General features: G+C 33.4%; 1 protein-coding gene across 1 annotated transcript in view; it reads left to right on the top strand.

Annotated features, from left to right (window-relative positions):
• nr6a1b (nuclear receptor subfamily 6, group A, member 1b) overlaps window positions 1-23,173 on the top strand; it is a 53,382-nt gene extending 30,209 nt beyond the window's left edge. Inside the window, exons 3-10 of the mRNA XM_056447206.1 lie at window positions 2,594-2,821; window positions 5,774-5,829; window positions 8,887-9,038; window positions 12,636-12,821; window positions 15,337-15,591; window positions 17,996-18,117; window positions 18,203-18,355; window positions 20,764-23,173. Of these exons, the coding sequence (XP_056303181.1) occupies window positions 2,594-2,821; window positions 5,774-5,829; window positions 8,887-9,038; window positions 12,636-12,821; window positions 15,337-15,591; window positions 17,996-18,117; window positions 18,203-18,355; window positions 20,764-20,879 (1,268 nt within the window). The 3' untranslated portion in view covers window positions 20,880-23,173. The remainder of the gene's footprint in view (window positions 1-2,593; window positions 2,822-5,773; window positions 5,830-8,886; window positions 9,039-12,635; window positions 12,822-15,336; window positions 15,592-17,995; window positions 18,118-18,202; window positions 18,356-20,763) is intronic.
• The last annotated feature ends 2,338 nt before the right edge of the window (window positions 23,174-25,511 follow it).

The following is a 25,511-nucleotide window of genomic DNA, read 5'->3' as shown; positions in this document are numbered from 1 at the left end:
ATATTTTTATTTTCCATTGATTTTAAGATGGAGCTTTATTCGATCAGTCTCTATCAGAATATGATTAAATCTGCCGCATCATGATGGCCGTGTTTTTTTTTAGCCTGTGTGTCTATTTTTAATCCTGTTATTAGATGCAGTTTGCATTAGTGAGAGACTGCATGTGTGTGTGTTTTACGTGTCTGTCACCCAGTTCAATTTTAAAAATGTGTGCTCCACAGTTCTGGTTCGCTATAAAGTTTGACCCGCGGTTGACCTGATCCTCAACAATACTGTGCCCTTACAACACACTGGCTTCCTGAGGGCTGTAAAACGGCTGTGGAGTTCAGGGTTAGGTTGAGTGCTTTCTGTACCGTTTACGACACTCAGGCTTTCAGCAGACCTTTCTGTGACCCCTGCGCTCACCTGCTCCCTCTACAGGTCACCAGATCATTTCAAACCCAGTTTTAATATAGTTTAGTTTGTTTACAGGGGCAATGCACGTTAGTAAACATTGCTGTAAAATGTGCCAGAGTTAGCCAAGAATGGCTATTTTTCATCTGTAGATCCTTTACAGAATGTTAAAAATCACACCTAAAAATAGAAACAAAGGATAATAACACAAAATACACTATCATATTAATATCAAACTATCACACCAAAGGCAGTGTGTATCGTATCAAATATCATGTTGTTTTCTGGGTTTGCCTCCATCTTTGGTTTGTATAAATCTGGGTCACACCGCATGATGCTGTCATTTCATACACACATGGAGAGACTGAAGAAGATTTTACGTTTGTGTGTGTGTGTGTGTGTGTGTGTGTGTGTGTTGTGGTCAATATGATTGCGTAATCCTCTATCCTGAGCTTTAGATAAGGTCTTGTAGAACTTTATTTTACTTTTACTTGAGGATTTTCAAGAGCTCTGTAAACTCAGATTAACCTACAACCAGACATCATGGAGATACCTTTATGCATCATTCTCACCTTCCTGTTGTTAATGCTAGCAGAATAGGTTATTCATTTACTTTGTTGAATTTTTTTCATTGTTTTTTTAAATTAATAATGCTATTTTATTTTTTATTTGACTTTAATAATGTATATAGCACTTATCTTATTTTTAATGTAATCTTATTAATGTACTTGTTTCTTTATTAATGTTGTATTTCTGTATTACTGTATTCCTTCAATATAAACTGAAATATTTTTAATATATTTTAAAAGAATTTTATTTAGATAGATCATTTGTATAATGTTTATTATATTTTATTTTATTATGTCATTATATTATATTATAGGAACATTCTAATTGTTATTTTATTTATTATAAGTAAGTTTATGAAGTAAGTTTGTATATATAATTAGCCCCACTGAATTATTAGCCCCCCTGTTTGTTTATTTTTTTCAAATATTTAAAAAAAGAAAAAAAATCAAAGGGGGCCAATTATTCTGACTGTAACTAATTTTGACTTCAACTGTGTATGTATGTATGTATGTATGTATGTATGTATGTATGTGTATGTATGTATGTATGTGTGTGTATATATGTATATATATATATATATATATATATATATATATATATATATATATATATATATATATATATATATATATATATATATATATAATTTTACATTTCAGTACTTTAATATATGTTGTATTATTATAATGTATTAAAATAACATGACAACATTTTGTATTTACATTATTAATCCAGTTTTATCAATTTATTCAGATCTGATCTCCACAAAGAGAGCAAAACCTCATAATTCCATTTACTGACACTCTAAAAAATGCAGTTACTTCAACCCGATTCTGGGTATAATGCAGACTATACCAACTGCTGGGTTATTTTTTTTTTTAATTAAATGAATAGGATGAAATTTAACCCGATGTTTGGGCTAGTCCATATTTTATCCAATTTAAGTTCAAATAACCCACCATAGGGCAACATGGTGGCTCAGTGGTTAGCACTGTCGCCTCACAGCAAAAAGGTCGCTGGTTCAAGTCCCGACCGGACCAGTTGGTGTTTCTGTGTGAAGTTTGCATGTTCTCCCAGTGTTGGCGTGGGTTTCCTCTGGGTGCTCCCCCACAGTCCAAAGACATGCAGTATAGGTGAATTGAAAAAACGAAATTGGTCGTAGTGTATGAGTGTGAATGAGAGTGTATGGATGTTTCCCAATACTGGGTTGCAGCTGGAAGTGCATCCACTGCATAAAACATATGCTTGAATAGTTGGCGGTTCATTCTGCTGTAGCAACCCCTGATGAATAAAGGGACTAATGAATAACCCAGCATTTCTTAGAGTGCAGCTGTCAATCTATATTGCATTTTATTCTTTTCATAGAAAGCTGAAGAACTCACAAAAGTCCTGCGTTGTTATAAGCCAACTTTAGATCAATGATGGACAAACCAAACATTAATAACATTTTTTAATTGTGCTTTTAAGCCCAGTGGTTGGTTTGGCTACATTTGACCCAACGTAGGGTTTCAACAACCCAGCATTTTTAGAGTGCATACTTCCCTTATAATCCCCAGTGCTTGAAAAATGATACATATACAGAGTAAGCAGGTGACTGTAATGTGGAAATGCTGTGTGCGTTTCTCTATAGATGACGGTGGTGAGCGCTGGTGTCTGATCTGTGGGGATCGAGCGTCCGGCCTGCACTATGGTATTATTTCCTGCGAGGGATGTAAAGGCTTCTTCAAGCGCAGTATCTGCAACAAACGCATCTATCGCTGCAATAGAGACAAGAACTGCCAGATGTCCCGCAAACAGCGCAACCGCTGCCAGTACTGCCGGCTGCAGAAGTGCCTACAGATGGGCATGAACCGCAAGGGTGAGACACACACACAATTTGTACAGCTATCTTTATGGGGACTTCCTATAGATGTAATGCTATTTTTATACTTACTATATATACTCTCTCTCTCTACTCTAACTACCCCTAAACTGACCCTCACAGGAAACAATCTGCATTTTTACATGTTCAGTATACTTAATTCTGTGTGATGTATGAGCATTTTCTTCATGGTGGCCAAATGAATGTCCCTAAAGGGCAAAACTAACTGGTATTACTATACTTGTGGGGACACACATAGAAATGCAGTGACAAATCAGTTTAACTTAAAGTTATGAAACACAACATGAAAATTACTTATTGAATAAAATAGTGTTTTATTGTTATAATCTGAATTGTTTTAAAATAATTAATAGGCTAATGTAAATACATTATTTTAAAAGGTAAAATAAATCATATTTAATAATTTAAATTTAGCACAGCAAATACAGTTCCAGATTTAAATGGAAAGAAATGTAATTAAATATTGAATGAATTAAAATAAAAACAGTTTTTTTTTAAATGGTTAAATAATTAAATTAATGAAATAATTTGTCTAAATTAAAATGAAACTGTTAATTTACCATATTAAGGTAAATGTAATTATATTATTAAAATTAATAAAATTTAATAAAATATTGAATAAATTAAAATAAAAACTGTATTAAAATATATATATGTTTTTTAATTAAATAATAATAAAATATTCAGTCAAAATTTTTATTAATTTTAATTATGTTAATTTACTCAATTAGACTTAATGTAATTAAAGTTACTAAAGTAAGTAAAATAAATTATTATAATCTGAATTGTTTAAATTAAGTAATAGGCTAATGTAATTACATTGTTTTAAAAAAGTAAAATAAATCATACTTAATACAGCAAATAAAATTCTTGATTTAAAGCACAGAAATGCAGTGACAGACTAGTTTAAATCAAGGTTACTGTATGTTTATGAGAATGAAACAACATTAAAATGATTTGATGAATAAAATAGTATTTTATTATAATTTGAATGGTTTTTAAATTAATTATTAGGCTAATGTAATTGCATTATTTTAGTACATAAATCATATTTAATACAGCAGATAAAAATTAAATCTGATTTCAGTTGAAAGCAATTTTATTACAAAAACTGCTTTAAAATAATTATGAAATTATTATATAATTTAATTAATACAAATCTAAATTAAAATGAAACTGTTATGTTACTAAATTAGGCTAAATATAGTTATATTATTAAACTTAATAATATTAAACATAAAATATTGAATAAATTAAAATAAAAACTATATTAAAATAATTAATAAATTACTTATTAAATAATGCATTTAGTAAAATATTCGGTCTAAATTTAAATAAAATGTTAATTTACTCAATCAACTGTTGCTGAATGTAATTACATTTATTAAAGTAAGTAAAATAAATTATTATAATCTGAATTGTTTTAAAATAATTAATAGGCTAATGTAAATACATTATTTTAAAATAGTAAAGTAAATCATATTTAATACAGCAAATAAAATCCCTGATTTAAATTTAAAGCAATTTAATTAGATATTGAATGAAATAAAATTCTAACTTTTTTTAAATAATGAAATTATTTGTTAAATAATGAAATAAATAAAATATTTTTTTCTAAATTAGAATGAAACTGTTAATTAACTTAATTAGACTATGCTAATTGCATTAATTAAATAAAATAAAGTTAATTCAATATTAAATCAATTAAAATAAAAACTTTTTCTAAATAATTAATAAATTATTAAAAAATTTAATTAATGAAATACTCTGTCTAAATGAAAAAGTTAATTTACTAAATTAGTGTAAAATTAAACATATTAAATTAAAATGTTGAATGAACTCAATTAAAAACTATTTTAAAATAATGTCTAAATTATTATTAATGTATAAAGTCTGCCCAAAGTAAAATGGAAGTGTTAGTTTACTCAATCAGAACTAAATATTGTTTTAAAAGGCTGAATATAAAAAACTTTTATATCAAAATAAAAGTCCTAATTTATTTTTAATTTAATATTTTTTGATGCACATGAATTAAAATCTTTAAAACTAGTCAACTAAATAAAGATATCTTTCCTTTTTCCTTGTTTATTTTAATCTGATCTTACCTGTGCTATTTTATGCCAATCATTGCAATTTCACCCCAATTATGCAGCACAAACAAACTACTTTTGCTCTAGGTTTATGCACTTTTAATATCTATTTACCTCTTAACTTGTCCTCTTTGATGCTGCTGCATTAGAGGCAGATCTGATCTTCTACTGTGTAAATCAGCTGATAGAGATCGAGAGTTTGATTAGACATGCCTAAAGAAAAAGCACTTTGAGGAATCAGATTGTAGATCTGGGTTGCTAGTCGCTGCATATATAATCAGTAGATATATACTGATAACAGATTTATGTTTTTCATGCTGTTCTTTTCCTCCTTTTTCTTACGGCAAAACTCCCTCAAACCCAAAATATATGCATTATAATTAACAGTTTAGGACAAGTGTTGATTGCACTTGCCTGTAGTTTCCGCCAGAGGGAGCCCTTGGGCTATTTTGCTAAAAGCTAATTATTTGCTAAAAGCAAATAATTCGCTAAAAGCAATCGCATTGTATGGATAATGTTTACTTTTAATTTATAAATGTCATTTTTGTTATTCAGAAGTTACGTTATAATGTAATTTTTGCAGTTACACAGTGTAATGAGTTATGGAAGAGATGTAAAAATCAATGTTAATGGTCTTGTTCATTTGTCAAACCGGAAATGTAAATAATGTTACATTGTGCTATAACATATTTTTGAGCTGGTCACTTATTTTGTAAGTAATGTCGATTTATTTAGGTATTTAATGGTCTTATTCACTGTAAATATACTAAATATCTCAGAAGCTGTTTGTAGTATGGTAATCAAAGCATCTTTTCTTCATTTCTTGTTCTGTCTTTAGCAATCAGAGAAGACGGGATGCCTGGAGGAAGGAATAAAATGATTGGACCTGTACATGTAAGACAAATGTTTATTATACATTTTAAGATAAATGTTTTATTTTAATCTGACAAAACCTCTTTTTAAGATGTCCATTGAATCCACCCTGCTGAAAAAAAAAACTGCTTTAACCAGCCTAGGCTGGTTGGCTGGTTTTACCTGGTTGACCAGCTATGTCCAACTTTAACCAGGCTGGTCAAGCTGGGTTTAGCTGGTTTTAGCTGGTTATTTTTTCCAGCCTGACCAGCTAAGACCAGGCTGAAAATGATTGGAAACCAGCCTGGAAATGGCCAAAACCTCTCTAAATACAGGCTGGTCGACCAGCTAAAACCAGCCAACCAGCCTAAGCTGTTTTTTCCAGCCCGCAGACCAAAGTTGTCCTTTGGTAACCTTTGATTTGGCCCATTATCCCGTCTGAGAAGAGAGTGAGAATGATGTGGAGGGTTGGCACGAATGCCTTTAACAGAGGTCGTCATTTCTAATTTAACATAATCTTTTTTGTTTGTTTGTTTTATTGCTGAGCTGCAAAAAAGCAAACGGAAAATTAATGATTTAATTTAATGAAAATAAATGAGTGAAAATAAATGAGTGAAAATAAATGAATGTAAATGAATCTTTTTTATATATATATAAATAGTCATATAGGATAGAGGACAATGCAGAACACACTGGCGAGCAAATCAAGGCAAAAACTAGTGTAACTCCATTCTGTTATAGATGAGATCGCTTTTACTGAAAGAAGCTCATTATAAAATTAAAATATATTCTGCATTAGTTAATTTAAAAGCAATGTTTTTCATTTAAACAAATTAAATAAAGTTAGAAATCACCAATGGTAACTTTAATGTAATTGAGTTTGGCTTATTTAACTTCGGCCCACCATGCTCAATCAAAACCTTTCATAAGAAAAAGTTTGGGCACCCCTGCTATAGATGTTGTGGCCTATATGTGTGCTCACATTTATGCGCGCGCACACACTCACACACACACACACACACACACACACACACACACACAAACACACACATTGCTTTTATTTTACAGTTATGTATTATTGTTAATTTTTAAAGACAAGATCAGTAAAACCATTTGTTTGATAAATAATGGGAAAGTATAAAGTTTTAAAATGACAAGCAGTTAGTATTTTGGGGGCTGCACTAAAATATTATGAAAAGAAATTCCTAATTCTAATGTATGGGAAAAAAAAAAAAAAAAAAAAAAAAAAAATATATATATATATATATATATATATATATATATATATATATATATATATATATATATATATATATATATATATAATAAGATATTTACTGTAAGAATAATTAGAATTTCTCTAATTTTCTTAGAGTTTTAGAAAAATCATGTAAAACTAAAGGCAAAAAAAAATTCTAATAATTATGAAAGTGCACATACAGTAAATATAGTAAACTTTAAGTACATTAAATCACAAATCTGTTTTACTGTAATTTATTGTATTTTTAATCAAATAAATCTGTTTTATTGTATTTTACTGTATTTTCCAATCAAATAAATATTTTACTCTAATTTAATCAAATAAATATATTTTTATTGTTTTTTACTGTATTTTCTAATCAAATCAATATTTTACTTTATTTTACTCTATTTTTAATCAAATAAATCTATTTTTATTGTATTTTACTGTATTTTTAATCAAATAAATCAAATTTTACTGTATTTTAATCAAATTGGCTTTTAATATATTTTACTGTATTTTCAATCAAATAAATTAGTTTTTACTGTATTTTGATCAAATAAATCTTTTACTGTATTTTAATCAAATACATTTTTACTGTATTTTAACCCAAAAATTTGTTCTTTAATGCATTTTACTGTATTTTAAATCACATAAATCTTTTTGCTGTATTTTAATCAAATAATTCTGTTTTTACTGTATTTTTAATAAAACAAATCTGTTTTTACTGTATTTTAATTCAAATAAATAATTTTAATGTATTTTACTGTATTTTTTAATTAAAAAAACTGCTTTTTTATTGTATTTTACTGTATTTTTAATCAAATAAATCAGGTTTTACTGTATTTGTAATCAAATAAATCACATCTTATTGAGAATAAGACAGTTTTTAATTAAAAACTAAATTTAAGATCAAAATTATTAGGCTCTTTAAGCTATATTTTTTGATCATCTACAGACCAAACCAGACCTATCTAATTAACCTAATTAAACCTTTAAATTGCACTTTAAGCTGAATACTAGTATCTTGAAACATATCTCGTAAAATTTTATGTACTGTCATCATGGCAAAGATAAAAGAAATCAGTTAGAAATTATACACGCTGTATATACCTGAATAAATATATATATATATATATATATATATATATATATATATATATATATATATATATATATATATATATATATATATATATATATATATATATATATATATATACAGACACATAATACAATACACATATACACACACACAAATATAAGATTGCATTGATTTAATGGTCCATTCTCCTGTAGACGATCTCATCACATTCCCTGAGAACTGAAGCTCAAGTGTTTCTTGCTGTGTGTGCGACTGCTCGCGTCTCATCTTTGTGTTGTTTCCTCTGAAAGAGACTCTGAAGGCCACGCATGCAGGAGATCAATTGTTTTCGATGCAAACACAAACCCTCTCCTTCTCTTTCCATCTCATTTTTCCTCACGAGTATGTACACAGCATATAAATACAGTATAGCGGATGTGAATGAGATGCACAGTGTGTGTGTGTGTGTGTGTGTGTGTCCTTGTTACCTGAAGTGCTTGTGTTTGCTAGAATTGCTGTTGACTCACTTACGAGTTCACTCATTAGTTTACATCTCGTTCTGTTACAAAACACACACACTTGCTTTTCAGATGACAATCAAGGGTTGGACACAAGATAGGCAATAGGATGAGCGTCCATCGTTTGCTATTGATTTTTCACTGAATTAAAAAGCTGGAAAAAAACGGGCGCTTTCTCGTCAATAATGTCAGCTATTCACAACCGTTTTGAATGCGCTCCGTTCTTACAGACATTCATCTTCTCTCCGATTCTGCAGATTTCGCTGGAGGAGATTGAACGAATTATGTCTGGCCAGGAGTTTAAAGAAGGATCGGACCTGTCAGATTCGTGGAGCCACGGTTACAGTAACCACAGTTCACCCGGCAACAGTCTCTCCGAGGGCGGCCAGAGCTTATCTTTCTCCAGCAGGTGTGACCCGGCTGAGAGGTTCAGACACGGGCGCAGTGACCCGCTTGATTTAAAGGGATAGTTCACCCAAATATGAAATCTCTCATCATTTACCCACCCTTCACTAGTTCAAAACCTATTTGAGTTTCTTTCTTATGTTGAAACATTTAAAGTACATTTAAAGTGACAGTTCACTCTTTATTAGAGAATATTTTAAAAAATGTTGATGGTACCCATTGACTTCCATAAAATATTATAGTTTATTGCCTCTATTTGCAGATTTTGTTCTTGTTTTAAACAAAACAAGATCGTTGGACTAACAGAATTGACAAAAAATTTTAGTTGATGGTACCCATTGACTTCCATAAAAGAAAGAAAAAATGACAATGGAAGTCAATGGGTACCATCAACATTTTTCTAAATATCTTCTTTTGTGTTGTTCTATCAATATTTTTATTAGGGGTCAAATATCTTTTTAAATGTCCTTGTAGGATGAGATTATTAAAGCAAAAATAAATAGGGAGTCTTCTGGAGGGGAAAAAGTTTTTGCTTAAAACTAGAACAAAATAAGCAAATAAACTCATTCGTTCATTAAAATTTTTTTCGGCTTAGTCTCTTTATTAATCTGGGGTCGCCGCAGTGGAATGAATCACCAGCTTATCCAGCACATGTTTTTACGCAGCGGATGCCCTTCCAGCCGCAACCCATCTCTGGGAAACATCCATACACACTCACTCACACTCATACACTACGGACAATTTAGCCTTAACAATACACCTGTACCGCATGTCTTTAGACTGTGAGAGAAACTGGAGCACCTGAAGGAAACTCCACATGCAAACTCCACACAGAAATGCCCACTGAACCAGCCGAGGCTCGAACCAGCGACCCTCTTGCAGTGAGGGGATAGCACTACCTACTGCGCCGCTACGTCACACAGCAAATAAACTATAATATTTTATTGAAGTCAATGGGTACCATCAACAAACACTCTTTCAAAATATTTTCTTTTGTGTTTTTCAATGTGAGTTTGTGTTTTGAGGTCAACAATCTCTTTAAATGTGCTTGTAGGATGAGATTATTAGAGCAAAAATAAATAGGGATTTATCTGGAGAAAAAAAAGAATTAATTGATAGTTTGCTTAAAACAAGAACAAAATAATCCAATAAACTATAATATTTTATGGAAGTCAATGGGTATCATCTACTAACATTTTACAAAATATCTTCTATTGTGTTGTTCTATTAAAATGTTCATTTTGGGGTCAACAATCTCTTTAAATGTGCTTGTAGGATGAGATTATTAGAGCAAAAATAAATAGGGAGTCGTCTGAAGAAAAAAAGTCTTGAACAAAATCTGCAAATACAACCAATAAACTGTAGTATTAGCCTGTAATGTAAAACAATAAACTGTTATAGCCTGAAATGCACATTTTTATTACTGTTAGTTTACTTGATTTACATGTTTCTCTTATTAGTTTTCTTATTCTACCTAATTTAGGTTAGTGTATCAAAGTAAAGCGAAAATTAGAAATATTTCCTTATAAAATATAATATATATTTTTGCTATAGATAATGGGTATTTTATCTTTGTAATCTATTTTTGTAAATCTACTATTATTCTTCTATTATTATTAATCTAGAAATTTTTTTTTTCTAATTATAATGATATTTGTTCAATCTCTGAATCTATTTTTCTGCAGACATGATCAAACTTAAACTCAGGTAACGTTTTGTGTTTTTGTTGTTTGATTTTAGATAACCAAAATCTAAACACTGTAGTTTTTTATTTATTTTTTGGTTTTACATTACAAATATCTTAACATTCTTCAATTAAAATACAATAACTTGAGATGCAAAATGACTTACAATATTAAAAACTGAAAAACGAGAAAAACAAGTTTATTCTTAAAGCAAGAAAATAAAAAAGTAAACGTAACTAAAAAGGAAAAAATAAACTTTTTTGCACTGGGTTGCAGCTGGAAGGTCATCCGCTGTGTAAAATATATGCTGGATAAGTTGGCGGTTCATTCAGCTGTGGCGATCCCTGATGAATAAAAGGACTAAGTCGAAGGAACATGAATGAATGAATGAATGACATAAAATGTAAAACTACTGTGTATAATTATATATATATATATATATATATATATATATATATATATATATATATATTAGGGCTGTTAAAATTAGCGCGTTAACGCACGTGATTAATTTTAAATAGTTAATGCGTAAAAAAAATAACGCAAATAATGCAGCTGCAGTTTTTTTTAAATTTCCTGTTGTGGCCGACGTGTGTTCAGGGATGGCACGTGCATAGAGGCGACCTAGGCGGCCGCCTTGGGCAGCAGAATAGTGAGCGAACCCCCCGGTCCTAACTTTCATCCGCGAACCGGTCACTTTCGGGTTGAGGGCGGCGTGATTGCCGTTTGCCTAGAGTGCTAGTTCAGCTTGCTCTGGCCCTGCGTGTGTTTAACGTGCAAAGAAATTTGGATAGGACCAAGGACGCGCATTTAGAAGGAAAGTTTTAGTATAAAACAATTAATGCAGCATCACCAGGCTATCCTGCGTTTTCTCCAGAGTTTCATGCATTTTTGCGTGTTTAATTTTTAATCTTTAGACTTGAACTGCAGTTGAGCAGTTCACTCTCATTCAGCATATTTTCATTCAGGATGTTTTAATGGAATTTGTTACCTCATGGCGAACCGAAAGAAAAACCTCCGCATTTCGAGACTCGCGTGATCCTTTAAGGTAATCAAAAATCGGTGCTTACATGACTCTTAATCAGAGTATCTTAATCATAAAAGCGGAGTATTGGTGTCCATGTAAATGTAGTAGCAAACGAAGTCGCAAGATGTCAAAGACAGCCCTATTCTCTGCCTTTAAGCTACTTCCATGTGCCCTCACATTTTATAAGTTTGACGTGTTTCCCCGCTACATGCAACTTTTGTAAAGCGTCTGCTTTACGTTGCTGTTTCAGAATCCTTGCTTGTAAATGTACAGCCATACATTAGAACGCTTAGTTTAAGCAAAAAAATGCGATCATGCGTGTTGATGAATCTGAAGGGATCCCTCGCTCACCGGGTCCGCTGTACTGCGCGCGTCGTGTGTGTTAGTGTGTTTGTAGTCCACTTAGAGTACAACATGGAAATCGTTTTTGTTTGTTATTGGCATTGATTGTTTTGAAATTCAAATGACACTTAAATGCCTGTGTTTTTATTTCTGTAATAAAAACAGCGTTTCGTGATTAATCATGATTTGATAAGTTTGATTAATTACGTAAATTTTCATCATTTGACATCCCTAATATATATAAATATATATAATGTATGGCAAAAATACAAAACATTTCTAAAACTTCAAAATCAAACTTAAAATTTAGTTTTTATTAAAAATTTTAAAAAATACAAAAATTAAATATGAATAGGAAATTAATGACTTAATACAAATATATCACAATAATGTATCAATAATATTTAATAAGTTGCAAATCTATTTTCATGTAGACTTTTGATTTATCATATTACATTTCTAATGTTTGCTTCTGCATATATACTGTATGTGTGTTGTGATCTATAATGCTTAATTTTCTGCTTTTATTATTTTGTTCTGTGTGTAGCCGCTCGGTGTCGTGTAGAGATGAGTGTATAAGTCCTCAACTCACACACACTTTCCTGATGTGTAAATATCCTTTACCGCCTCCTACTGGCAGCATCCTGAAGACGCAAACACACACACTGACAGCGCAGATCCTTGCTGATGAAGACCTCACACCTCTCACTACACCCATGCTCATTGAGGACGGGTAAGACACACACAAACACGTATATATCAAACACTAATGAGTTTGGCTAATATACTTGCATATCTATAGTATATTAGGTAACAAAAATTGATTACAAAGCAAAATAGTGGAGATTTACACTCTTGGGGATCCATCAATTTTCTGTGTGTTAGTAATCAGGTTTCACCAGTTTTAACTAGTAGTCAACATTTGAAGTAAATCCAAATGTTTTTTTTATTGTCCTAAGACAAGAATGCTGAGTGTTGTTCTATATTTGTAGGACTTTGATGAAAGGTTTTTATCCACTTCAAATGTTGAGTACTATATACATGGTGTATATATAAATAAATCTGGCTTTATTCAAATGTAGCATGGCATTCTATGAAAAATCAACAGATCTTGAGTTAAATGCTGTATATAGTCAAAATATGAAGTTTTTTTAAATCACTTATACAATTCTTTTTTGGGGGGGCAACTTAATTGTTGAATGTTCAATCTACTTAAATTTGTAAAAACTAAAAGTTAACTTGATTCCTTCATGTTGTCCTAACACAAATGAATTGTGTGAAACCCAGCATTTGTATTACAGTGTACGTTTCCATTCAATTATTAATTTTCCTTCGGCTTAGTCGCTTTATTTATCAGGGGTTGCCACAGCGGAATGAACCGCCAGCTATTTCAGCATATGTTTTTTACACAGCGGATGCCCTTCTAGCTGCAACCCAGTACTGGGAAATACCTATACACTCTCATCCACACACATACACTATGGCCAACATAGTTTATTCAATTCACCTACAGCGCATGTCTTTGGACTGTGGGGGAAACCTGAGCACCTGGAAGAAACCCACGCCAACACAGGGAGAACATGCAAACTCCACACAGAAATGCCAACTGACCCAGCCGAGGCTCGAACCAGCGACCTTCTTGCTGTGAGGTGACAGTGCTAACCACTGAACCACAGTGTCACCTCCGTGTGAAATAAAACTGTATACTGTATTTTGCTAGGGTACCTTGTTATTCTTGAGGTGAGGAATTAATCTGTGCAAGTTAATCCACTGAAAAAAAAAAACATGTGCTTCTGCATTTTAGAGGGTTGGTCTTTTTCTGATGTCAGTTTGATGGATTCACAATATTCTTAGCCACGCCCCTCTTACTGTTAGTTTGATGATGTGCAAAAATGTAGCCCCACCCTCTTCTCAATATTCCATTTCAGTCGGAAGTTCATTAACATACTGAAATAAAAGTTTCAGCAGCCTCTTGTTCTGGGCCTTAATAAGGATGCTTAAAATTAAATATTTGAGGAAGGACATGTACTGTATAGTGTCATAAAATATTTTAAATATATGTCGTTTTTAATCATTTTAAAAGTTCTAAAAAATAAAAGTACGTCCTGAAAATCTTGAAAGAAATTACAAATGGCTAAATAAAAGACTGAGGTCATAATAATTTAAATGATAAACATATTTTATGCTGTTGGTTAAAGTTAGTAAACAAATCTATTTCAAATAAATCTTGTTTAGAGTACTGAGGCATTTAAAAGTAAACTTGAAATGTATTATGATTTTCACAGAAACTGTTTAAAATAATATTTTATTATAATAATAAATGTTTCTTGAGTAGAAAAACAGCATTTCAGAATGAAGGGTCATGTGAAGATGGGAGTAATGATACAGAAAATTCAGCTTTGAATAATAATTATTTTAATAATAATTAATTTGCTAAATTGCCCGTATAGTGTATGTGTGTCAATGGGAATGTAGGGGTGTTTCCCAGTGATGGGTTGCAGATGGAAGGGAATCCGCTGCATAAAACATATCCTGGATATGTTGGCGGTTCATTCCGCTGTGGCGACCCCTGATTAATAAAGGGACTAAGCCGAAAAGAAAATGAATGAATGAATAAATGATTATTTTAAACAATTTTTGTGAAAATCATAATTATGCCTCAGTATTTTAATCAAGATTTAACTGAAATAGATTTGTTTACTAACTTTAAACAACAGCATATAAAATGTTTATCATTTAAATTATTATGTCTTCAGTCTATCATTTAGCCATTTTTAATTTCTTTCAAGATTTTTGGGATATATTTTTACTTTTTAGAACTTTTGATTTACTTCAGAATTTTTTAAACTTTTAAAATTAATAGAATGGCATGTATTTAAAATATTTTATGAAAATATAAATGTCTTTACTCCATTTTTTTTTATTTTAAGCATCCTTTTTAAAGTCCGGAACCAGAGATTGCTGAAACTTTTTCATTTCAGTATGTTGATCTTGTATGTTGAAATGCAATATTGAGTAGGGGGCGGGGCTGCATTTTTGCGCATTATTTTCTCAGCAATCTAACAGTAAGAGGGGCTAAGAGCAATGTGAATCTATCAAACTGACATGAGAAAAGCACCGACCCTCCAAATGCAGAAACAAATGCTCAAAATATAATTGCAGTTAAATTTTTTTTCAGTACTGTGTCATTTAACCTTTGTGTTTTTGTTTTATATCTGTGCTTTAATAATGCAGTGTGTGTGTTTCAGATACAGCGTGACTCAGTCGGAGCTACTGGCGCTGCTGTGTGGTATCGCAGACGAGCTGCTGTTCAGACAGATTGTATGGCTGAAGCGTCTGCCGTTCTTCGCTGATCTCTCCATTAAAGACTGCACTCGTCTGCTAGGCTCTTCATGGCATCAGCTCATCCTACTGTCCTCGCTCACACTGCACAGTGCACAGATACTGGGAGAACTGGCCAACGTCACACAACACTACACTCCGTCCACACACACACTGCAGCGGTGAGACATGCACCACTACACTCCGTCCACACACACACACACACTGCATTGGTGAGACACAACACTATTAGTTATTGTGAAATTATTTAAAAAAATTGTGTATTTACACTACCTGACAAAAGTCTTGTCGCCTATCCAAGTTTTAGGAAATAATATCTTGACTACTAGTTGATCATTTGGTATCAAATGTGGCAAATATGAAAGGCTAAGGCCTCTAGATTACACTTATTTTACCAAAATAAAATATGATCATGTCTTGATTTTGAATTATTTAGTTAAGACAGTAAAATCTGACTTTGCTTAGACAAAAGTCTTGTCACTTAACAGAAATAATGTACAGTATAGAATATAAAGTCATGGTGCAGTGGAAAAATAATTAATATTGTGTATGACTCCCATGAGCTTGGACGACTGCATCCATACATCTCTGCAATGACTCAAATCACTTATTTATAAAGTCATCTGGAATGGCAAAGAAAGGGTTCTTGCAGGACTCCCAGAGTTCATCAAGATTCTTTGGATTCATCTTCAATGCCTCCCCCTTTATCTTACTCCAGACATGCTCAATAATGTTCATGTCTGGTGACTGGGCTGGCCAATCCTGGAGCACCTTGACCTTCTTTGCTTTCAGGAACCTTGATGTGGATGCTGAAGTGTAAGAAGGAGCACTATCCTGCTGAAGAATTCACCCTCTCCTGTGGTTTGTAATGTAACGGGTAGCACAAATGTCTTGATACCTCAGGCTGTTGATGTTGTTTTCCACTCTGCAGATCTCTTGCATGCCCCCATACTGAACTCTAAACCATGATTTTTCCTTCACCAAACTTGACTGATATCTGTGAGAGTCTTGGGTCCATCTGGGTTCTAATCTTCTGCAGTATTTGTGATGATTTGGTATCAGGTCAACAGATGATTTATCAGAAAAATCTACCTTCTGCCACTTTTCCAAATGATCAACTAGAAGTTATTTGTTGCTTTTACAACTGGAATTGATTGCTAGACTTTTGTCAGGCAGTGTAGTGGTGTAGAAACAACTGTTGCTAAAAAATTGCTAGGAAATTATACAAAATATTTTAAAGAAATGGCAAGTCACACATTTTAGTCTTTTTTTTTTTAAGTTGAAGAGCTGAACTAGTGTTTTCTTGGATAATATAACTTTAGTGTTTGTCAATAAAAAATTTTTTATAGTGTATATAATGTAATATTATTCTGTGTATATTATTCTACAGTGAGTTGGGTGATTATATCATAATATGGGTGAGATCGGTGATTATTATATATAATAGCTAATATTTTTTTTCAGATTACATCTGCATATGCACTATTATTTAATTGTTATTTATTTATTATTTAATTGCATCATTTTAGGGGTGATTAGAAATTGTTATATAATTGAAAATGTTGACAATTCCATTAGGTTATGTTTTACAAGAAATCACTTGCTGTTTATTTATATTAAATTTATTATATTAATATATGTTTATTATATTAATTTATTTGTCAAAATTACTACCAGTCTCAGAATAAAAATTGATTCAAACTACTGTGTATGCTTTACCAAATAAGTGAAGTTTCACAAACTAATTCCGGGAGGAGCACGTGATATGATTGATCGCAGCTGGTCTCTCATCTGTAATCATTAGTAAGCCAATCAGAACATTCCAAACTCACTATAAACAGCCCAACTAGCATTGCTCCCTCATCTTTGTTTTTTAAAGAAACCCCCACCCCATCTTTTCCTTTTCACCTTTACCAGGGGGAGCTCTCGAGAACTTCCTAATCTTGTACCCCCTCACATGCTCTGACCCGACGGGAGCCCTGGGCTCAATTATCTCCAAGCTCAGGGTTGATTCATCCGGGACAGCATGACAAACCTGCTATTATTATCAAGCAATATCTAAGTGTGAACTCTTGAAATTAAGATAACATTGCTTAAAATCTGCTTATAATAACAATAGAATTAAAACAACAATGTTATTATATATATATATATATATATATATATATATATATATATATATATATATATATATATATATATATATATATATATAGAGAGAGAGAGAGAGAGAGAGAGAGAGAGAGAGAGAGAGAGAGAATTTTTTTTATGCATTCTGGCCATTTATATACACATGAAAATATATTTTGGGGCTTGAAAACATTTTAACAACAGTTTTAATATCTTTTTATTTAACAAAAATATGAATTAATAAAAAACCGACAATGTACAAGTAATTTGTAATTGTAATTTATACTGTACTCAAAATGTGTCTGTTTTTACTTCACTCTGACCACTGGGAAATATCATCTGTCCAAAATCTTTTTTATTTTAACAGCTGATATGCTATATAGAGTTATTAAATGTATCACATGTCCAGAATATGATATTTATGCATGTCTGCAGGTTTGGTGAGGATGCTATGGAGGTCATGGAAAGCTTAAATTTCCTCTTCCGTAAGTTTCATCAACTAAACATCAGCAATGAGGAGTACAGCTGCTTAAAGACTATCACGCTGCTTAATCAAGGTAATAACACACACACACACACTAACCCTGATCCATCATTTGTTTTTGATAGCAGGTGTGTGTAATTTGAGTTTGTGTCCTGCAGAGACGACAGGTTTGTGCAACACGTCAGTGCTGGAACAGTTAAGTGAACGTTACTGGACGCTGTGTCGTGAGCTGACAGAACGACTTCATCCACAGCGACCCAAACGTTTCTCTGACATCATCACCTGCCTTACTGAGATACGGCATACGTCAGGTGTGTATCTGTGCGAGTTTCGACAGACATGTCCGGCAATGGGCCATATGCACAGCTGGGGCTCTATTAAAGCACATGGCACAAACGCATTAAGGGACTCTGAATCCACTTTCACTATTTTAAGGATGGAAAAATACAGTTAGCGCAGGGTTATGCTTATTCTCTTAATTGTTATTGGTGTGTTTTGAGCATAATGTGCATTAAAGCAATCAGAATCTCATCTCCATTTCCCTTTAAGAGCCAGTTGCATCGCACCATGGTGCATTTGCTATTTACATGGCGGACTTTGTAAGTGGAAAAACTGAATGGAAAAACTGAATGCTTCATTAGCGAGAAAACAGTTTAACAGACCATCTGCAGCGAGGATAAAGAACAAGCCTCCTCCATTCGTCCATTACTTTTACCCTTTACTTTACTCCTTTACTTCATGGATACGGAAACAGTGTTGTACACGCTCCGCTGAAGCCATCCATTAGCCTACATATTTAATTTAGTTTATTAAGCACAAAGATTTGTTTCAAAACTATTTCTAAATTCAGTTCTATTTTCCAGCAAATAAATAAATGAACATTAATAGTGATGTGTGGTCAAAAAACTACTTGAGTTATATCCAAACACATGTCCTATTCTTATGCCCCGTATGGTGATCCATACGTCTCCAAAACCTAAAATAAATACAAAATAAAAATAATTCTGCTAATAATAATAACATTGTAATAAAAATACTAATTGTGAATGAATAAACAAACAAAAAAAAACATATGTAAAGATATGTGTGTTGCTGTACATCTTGTGTGTATTAAGCATTTTGACCTGCATAGGCGCATGACTAACTTGCTTTGCACTGGACTTTAGACCAGCTTTTACTTGGTCAATGGCGTGGTCTATTTCAATTTCTCAGAATAGCAATGCACCAAATGCACCTTAACACACCTCCTTTATAGACCGGCATACCCATGGGTACATAAAGTGGCGCAAATGGATTTGCTATTTAAACAACGTGGTGCAAAACGTGAAAATTAGGGTTGCGCTGGTTTGAAAATAGCAACAAATCACACCATACATGTCTTGCGCCTTATTGCGCTAGGTGTATAATAGGGCCCTAAGTGTTTTTCAGCCAATGATAAACTTCTAGTGAAAACTCAGGCTCAATCCCAATTCTATTTTTGTATATACCCCAAAGTCTGTATGCACATAGCCCATTGCTGTTGTTTTTTTAAATACAATTCCTTTAGTGTGTAATGTTGCAGTTTGAGTGAGTGAAAAATTATCTGCAAAGTTAAAAAGCAAAAAAAGACACATCGAGTTATTCTCTATATCAATAACAATATGAACACTAATGTTAGTACTGTTATTAAGCATGGATTTTATAAAATAACAAAAGTTACCTTGAATTTCTATTCATATATATGTATCTTTGCATGTTTATGTAGGTATGTACAGCTGAAGTCAAAATCATTCGCCCTCATTTGGATTTTTATTTCTTTTTCAAATATTTGCCAAATAATGTTTAACAGAGCAAGGAAATGTTCACAGTATTTGCTATAATATTTTTTCTACTGGAGTCTTATTTTTGGGTAGAATAAAAGCAGTGTTTCATTTTTTAAAACCAATTTATGGTCAATATTATTAGCTATTCTACAGAACAAACCATCCTTATACAATAACTTGCCTAATTACCCTAACCTGCCTGTTTAACCTAATTAACCTAGTTAAGTCATTAAATGTCATTTTAAGCTGTATAGAAGTGTCTTAATATTATTTATTATCATCATGGCAAAGATAAAATAATTCGGTTATTAGAAATTAGTTATTTAAATTATTATGTTTAGAAATGTGTTGAAAAAATCTTCTCTCCGTTAAACAGAAAACGGGGGAAAAAATAAATAGGGGGCTAATAATTCGGACTTCAACTGTATCTATATATAATTATTCCAAAAGAGAAGTATTAATTTATTTTTAAAAATCATGAAAACAAAGTATTACAGTTTCCATAAATATATGAAGCGGCAGAACGGTTTTCAACAATGCTAATGATGAGAAAAGTCAAACATCATCATGTTAAAAGGATTTCTGAAGGATTATGTGACCCTGAACACAGTTGCATCATAGGAATAAATGAAATCTTAAAATATATTCAAATTGAAACCGCTATTTGAAATCATATTACTACTTCACAATATTACCCTCTCATCAAATAACAAAGTCCACACAACACAAGCCTTTATGACACAAATCATTGTTCATCCTGCTTATTTTCATGCAATTCAATTCAGTAAACTCCAGCTGAAATTGTATACATCAGAGCAGCAAATACCTCTTTGTGTGTGTATTTCACTATAAGTGTTTGTAAGCTGAGTGAATATGCTTTCTCACATTCATAATGTTTGTGTAATTATTGGTTGCAGGTAAAATGATGTCTATTCCCCTGGAGCAGCTCCCACTGCTGTTTAAGGCAGTACTGTATTCCTGCACAACCAATCAAAACCCATGGCTTGCCAAAAGCTCCGCCTCCAGGACATAAACCACGCCTCCAGATCCTGTTTTTACTTTTTTCCTCCCTCAATGTATTTATTACATGACAAAGTTGAATGTAAAACTCTGACAGATTCGTGTGTGATTTCGAACTGTACCAAATGTAGCAACCGACCAAATTGGATTCGAGAATTACCTCAGGAACACGACGGAAACGTGGCCATTGTGTTAATGATCACAACTGAAACGAATAGCGCACTGCAATCTGTTGTTGAATTATGCAAGCCATGATATAAAATGTCCTTGTGTTACAGGATGTCACTGATAAAATATGCCTGTTGATGCTGAAATAATGAAGATGCCAGGGTGCTGAATTTCATTCAGATAACAATGTTTCTCATTCAGACGATAGCCAAGTTTTGAGCTTTCAGCTAAAATGATTGACATTTCAGCCATCCACAGTTCTGCTAAACACCAAAAATCGAGCGTGCTACAATATACACTCACTGGCCACTTTATTAGGTACACCTTACTAGTAGCATTTTGCCTTCAGAACTGCCTTAATCCTTTGTGGCATAAATTCAATTATGTTCTGGAAATATTCCCCAGCGGTTTGGGTCCATATTGACATGATATCTGCAGCAGCTGCGTGATGCTTTGTCGGCTGCACATCCGTGATGCAAATCTTCCGTTCCACCACATCCCAAAAGGGCTCTATTGGATTGAGATCTGGTGACTGTAGAGGCTGTTTGAGTACAGTGAACTCATTGTCATGTTACAGAAACCAGTCTGAGATGATTTGCGCTTTATGGCATGGCGCATTATCCTGCTGAAAGTAGCCATCAGAAGATGAGTACACTGTGGTCATAAAGGGATGGACATGGTCAGCAACAATACTCAGGTAGGCTGTGGTGTTGACACAATGCTTAATTGGTACTAATGGGCCCAAAATGTGCCAAGAAAATATCCCCACACCATTACACCAGCACCAATAGCCTAAACCATTGATACAAGGCAGGATGGATCCATGCTTTCATGTTGTTGAAGCCAAATTCTGACCCTATCATCCGAATGTCACAGCAGAAATCGAGACTCATCAGACCAGGCAACGTTTATCCAATCTTCTATTGTCCAATTTTGGTAAGCCTGTGTGAATTGTAGCCTCAGTTTCCTGTTCTTAACTGACAGTAGTGGTGAGGTCTTCTGCTGCTGTAGCCCATCTGCCTCAAGGTTAGACGTGTTGTGTGTTCAGAGATGCTCTTCTGGATACCACGATTCTAACGAGTGGTTATTTGAGTTACTGTTGCCTTTCTATTAGCTGGAACAAGTCTGGCCATTCTCCTCTGACCTCTGGCATCAACAAGGCATTTGCGCCCACAGAACTGCTGCTCACTGGATATTTTCTCCTTTTCAGACCATTCTCTGTAAACCCTAGAGATGGTTGTGCGAGAAAATCCCAGTAGATCAGCAGTTTCTGAAATACTCAGACCAGCCAACAACCTTTCTTCCTCATTCTGATGCTCGGTTTGAACTGCAACAGATCATCTTGACCATGTCTGCATGCCTAAATGCACTGAGTTGCTGCCATGTGATTGGCTGATTAGAAATTTGCGTTAACGAGCAGTTGGACAGGTGTACCTAATAAAGTGGCTGGTGAGTGTACATGCTGTTGATCGTAGTTTTTACAAGATAGAGATTTCCGGTAATGTTTGAGCCAGTCGCCGGGTGAAAAAAAAATGCAATAAGCACACTCTTTAACCCAGGTGTGTGTTACGTGTGATTTCCTCTCACGCGTGTCTTCAAGAAGGTGTGAATGTTTGAACAGGGTTTATGTGTTTGTATTTTGTTTGAAATATATGACTTTTTTTATATTTGATTCAGCTGTTACGTGAAGGGAGCAATTTCTCTAAAGGGTTGAGTTCGATGGTGTGAAGAAACATTCCAAATATTACGAAACATTGGAAGAATTTCACATGATTTAACCTTCCATTCCTTCTTTGAAAGTTTACATTTCTGTTTTGTTTTTTTGCCGCAGCGGCAGACAATGAGCGGGTAGAGTATAGTGGTTAGCACGCCGAGGGTTGCTCTGATAGATAACGAAGAGGGAGGTAATCATTTTTTTGTGCGTTCGATGTTTCTCTCTTTGTTTGTTACCATCCGAGGCCTTGAAGTGCCTGTGTAGTTGATGACATGTGAGGACCAGGCAGCAAATGGACTGTTTCGCTGTCTTGTCTTTCTGTTTATATTCATTACTCATCTGTTTAGCATTGTATTTTTCTTCTATGGATTTGAATGTTTACAGCATTTACAGTAACATTGTACTTTTTTTCCCTCCATTTCATAAAGCTGTCCTGATAAACAAAGGATTGTGATTTTTTAAATTTTTTTTCCCCCCAATGTTGTTTTTGTACTTCTTCGCTAGTTCTGTGTCATCTCAGATGTAGATTAACATATTGTGCATATGCTTTTAGGGTATAGTTCATGATGACGATTTCAAAAACTGAACACCTTTTATGATATTTGGCAATTTGTTTATACTGTAGTGTCAGTTTTGGGACCTGAAAACACATGATTTACATCCATTACCTTGTGGGAAATGTATTTATTCTGTCTCATTCTGCACTATGCAGATTTTTGTCCATTCAGATGCTCTCTAAACTGACTATGGCCGTCCCCCCTTTTACAGCTCTAATGTAATCCTTTAAATAGACTCATTTTACAACTCCCCTAGAGTTAAATCGTTACAGTTTTATCACTTTTAGGAGCAAAAAGAGCACTTTTAGCTTAGCTTAGCTTAGCTTAGCATAAATCAGAATGAGTGTATGGTTCCTAGTCATATCAGCCTATTTAATAGCAACTTTTAATTTTCTGTCAGTCCTAGTACATGATGTAACTACAGATATGTCAAGCTTTAAACAAAGCTTTTTTGTCATTTTGAGCTAGATGCTAATGGTCTAATCCAATTCAATGATTTATGCTAAGCTAAGATAAACCTAGAGTTCTGCTGAATAGATTTAAAATGGTAAAACTTAACTGTTTAACTCTTGGGGAGTCTATTTACAAAATAAAGTGGTGTTCCTTTCATATTAATTTACTTTAATCTCCTTCATGGCTAACTTAGTTTTTTGGAAGGATAGAGGAAGTAACCTTGGCTGATATTTCAGTACAGTCTGTAAACTCGATTTCTTGCTAGTCAACTTTGGAAAACAAAAGTTAGTGTCCAGTTTAATTCAAACACTCATGGCCACATATCCCATCTAGCAAATTTTTTCTGGCCCAGCTCTGGCCTACACAATCAGGTTTTTTTTGGCCACATGCCGCAGTGAATTACGATACATGACTGGACCAAGTCTGGCTTCCAGACAAGAGCCAAACATGGACCATATCTGGGTCAAGTCACAGCCAAGTTAATAACTTCTAACTAGGCCTGAACTGGGCCAGATAGGCTGGTGTGTCACGATTGCAATGAAATTGATAAACCCATAAAGCATTGCCCTTTAGGCACACTGTGGGCGTGCTTTTTTTCAAAGCGACTCGATTGGTAGAATTTTTTTCTTTATTTTCTTTTCTTTATTTATTTTAATGCATTTTAAATGTGGGTCAAGACAGGTCAAACTTACGTGGCCCACATATAAATTTTGAACACCTAAGCTAAATACTACATTTTACATCAAGTCTTTGTTTGCTGCCTTAAAGATGGTGCCACCTCTGCTAAACCTGGGCCATGTTTGGCCCACATGCTAAATGCCAGTGAAGGTCTGCTGTGCCGGCTTTATGCCAAATCTGGGCCAGAAATCTTTGCTACCTGGGATGCATTTTCTTCATGGGGTATACACTTTTATTGGTAATTAACAAACCTTTTCATTAATCAGAAAATATAATGTTAGTTGCAACTGTTTGACTTTATGGGAGTCTATTTACAAAAAAAAATGGTGTTCCTTTTAGATGAATTTACTTTAGTCTCCTTCATAGCTAACTAGTTGCGTTTTTGTAAGGATAGAGGAAGGCCAATATTTCTGTAAACTCGATTTCTTGCTAGTCAACTTTGGAAAACTAAATTTAGCATCCAGTTTAATTCCAACACCCATTGCCATCTTATCCCACATAGCAAAATTTCTCTGGCCCAGCTCTAGCAAAACCTGATTGTGTGGGTCAGAGCTGGGCCAGAGAAATTTTGCTATGCTAAATTCAGTTTTCCAAAGTCTACTAGCAAGAAATCGAGTTTACAGACTCTACAGAAATATTGGCCTTCCTCCATCCTTACAAAAACACAACTAGTTAGCCATAAAGGAGACTTCGTCTGAAAGGAACATCACTTTTATTTGTAAATATACTCCCCAAGAGTTAAACAGTTGAGTTTCACCATTTTGAATACATTCAGCCGATCTCTAGGTTGGGCGGGAGCACCTTTAGCTTAGCTTAGCATAAAATCATTGAATTGGATTAATCCAGTAGCATCTAGCTCAAAATGACAAAAAAAGTTCTGTTGAAAGCGTGACTTATCTGTAGTTACATCATGTACTAGGACTGACAGCAAATGAAAAGTTGCTGTTTTATACGTCTCATTCTGATTTATGCTAAGCTAAGCTAAAAGTGCTCCTGTCAGATTGAAAGATTGGCTGATTGGATTCAAAAGTGATAAAACTGTAACGATTTAACTCTAGGGGAGTTGTAAAATGAG

This window comes from Danio aesculapii, chromosome 21 (genome assembly GCF_903798145.1).
Source record: "Danio aesculapii chromosome 21, fDanAes4.1, whole genome shotgun sequence".
Classification (NCBI taxonomy): Eukaryota; Metazoa; Chordata; class Actinopteri; order Cypriniformes; family Danionidae; genus Danio; species Danio aesculapii.
The sequence above is the reverse complement of the archived record's forward strand: the minus strand, read 5'-3'. Positions and strand labels throughout refer to the sequence as shown.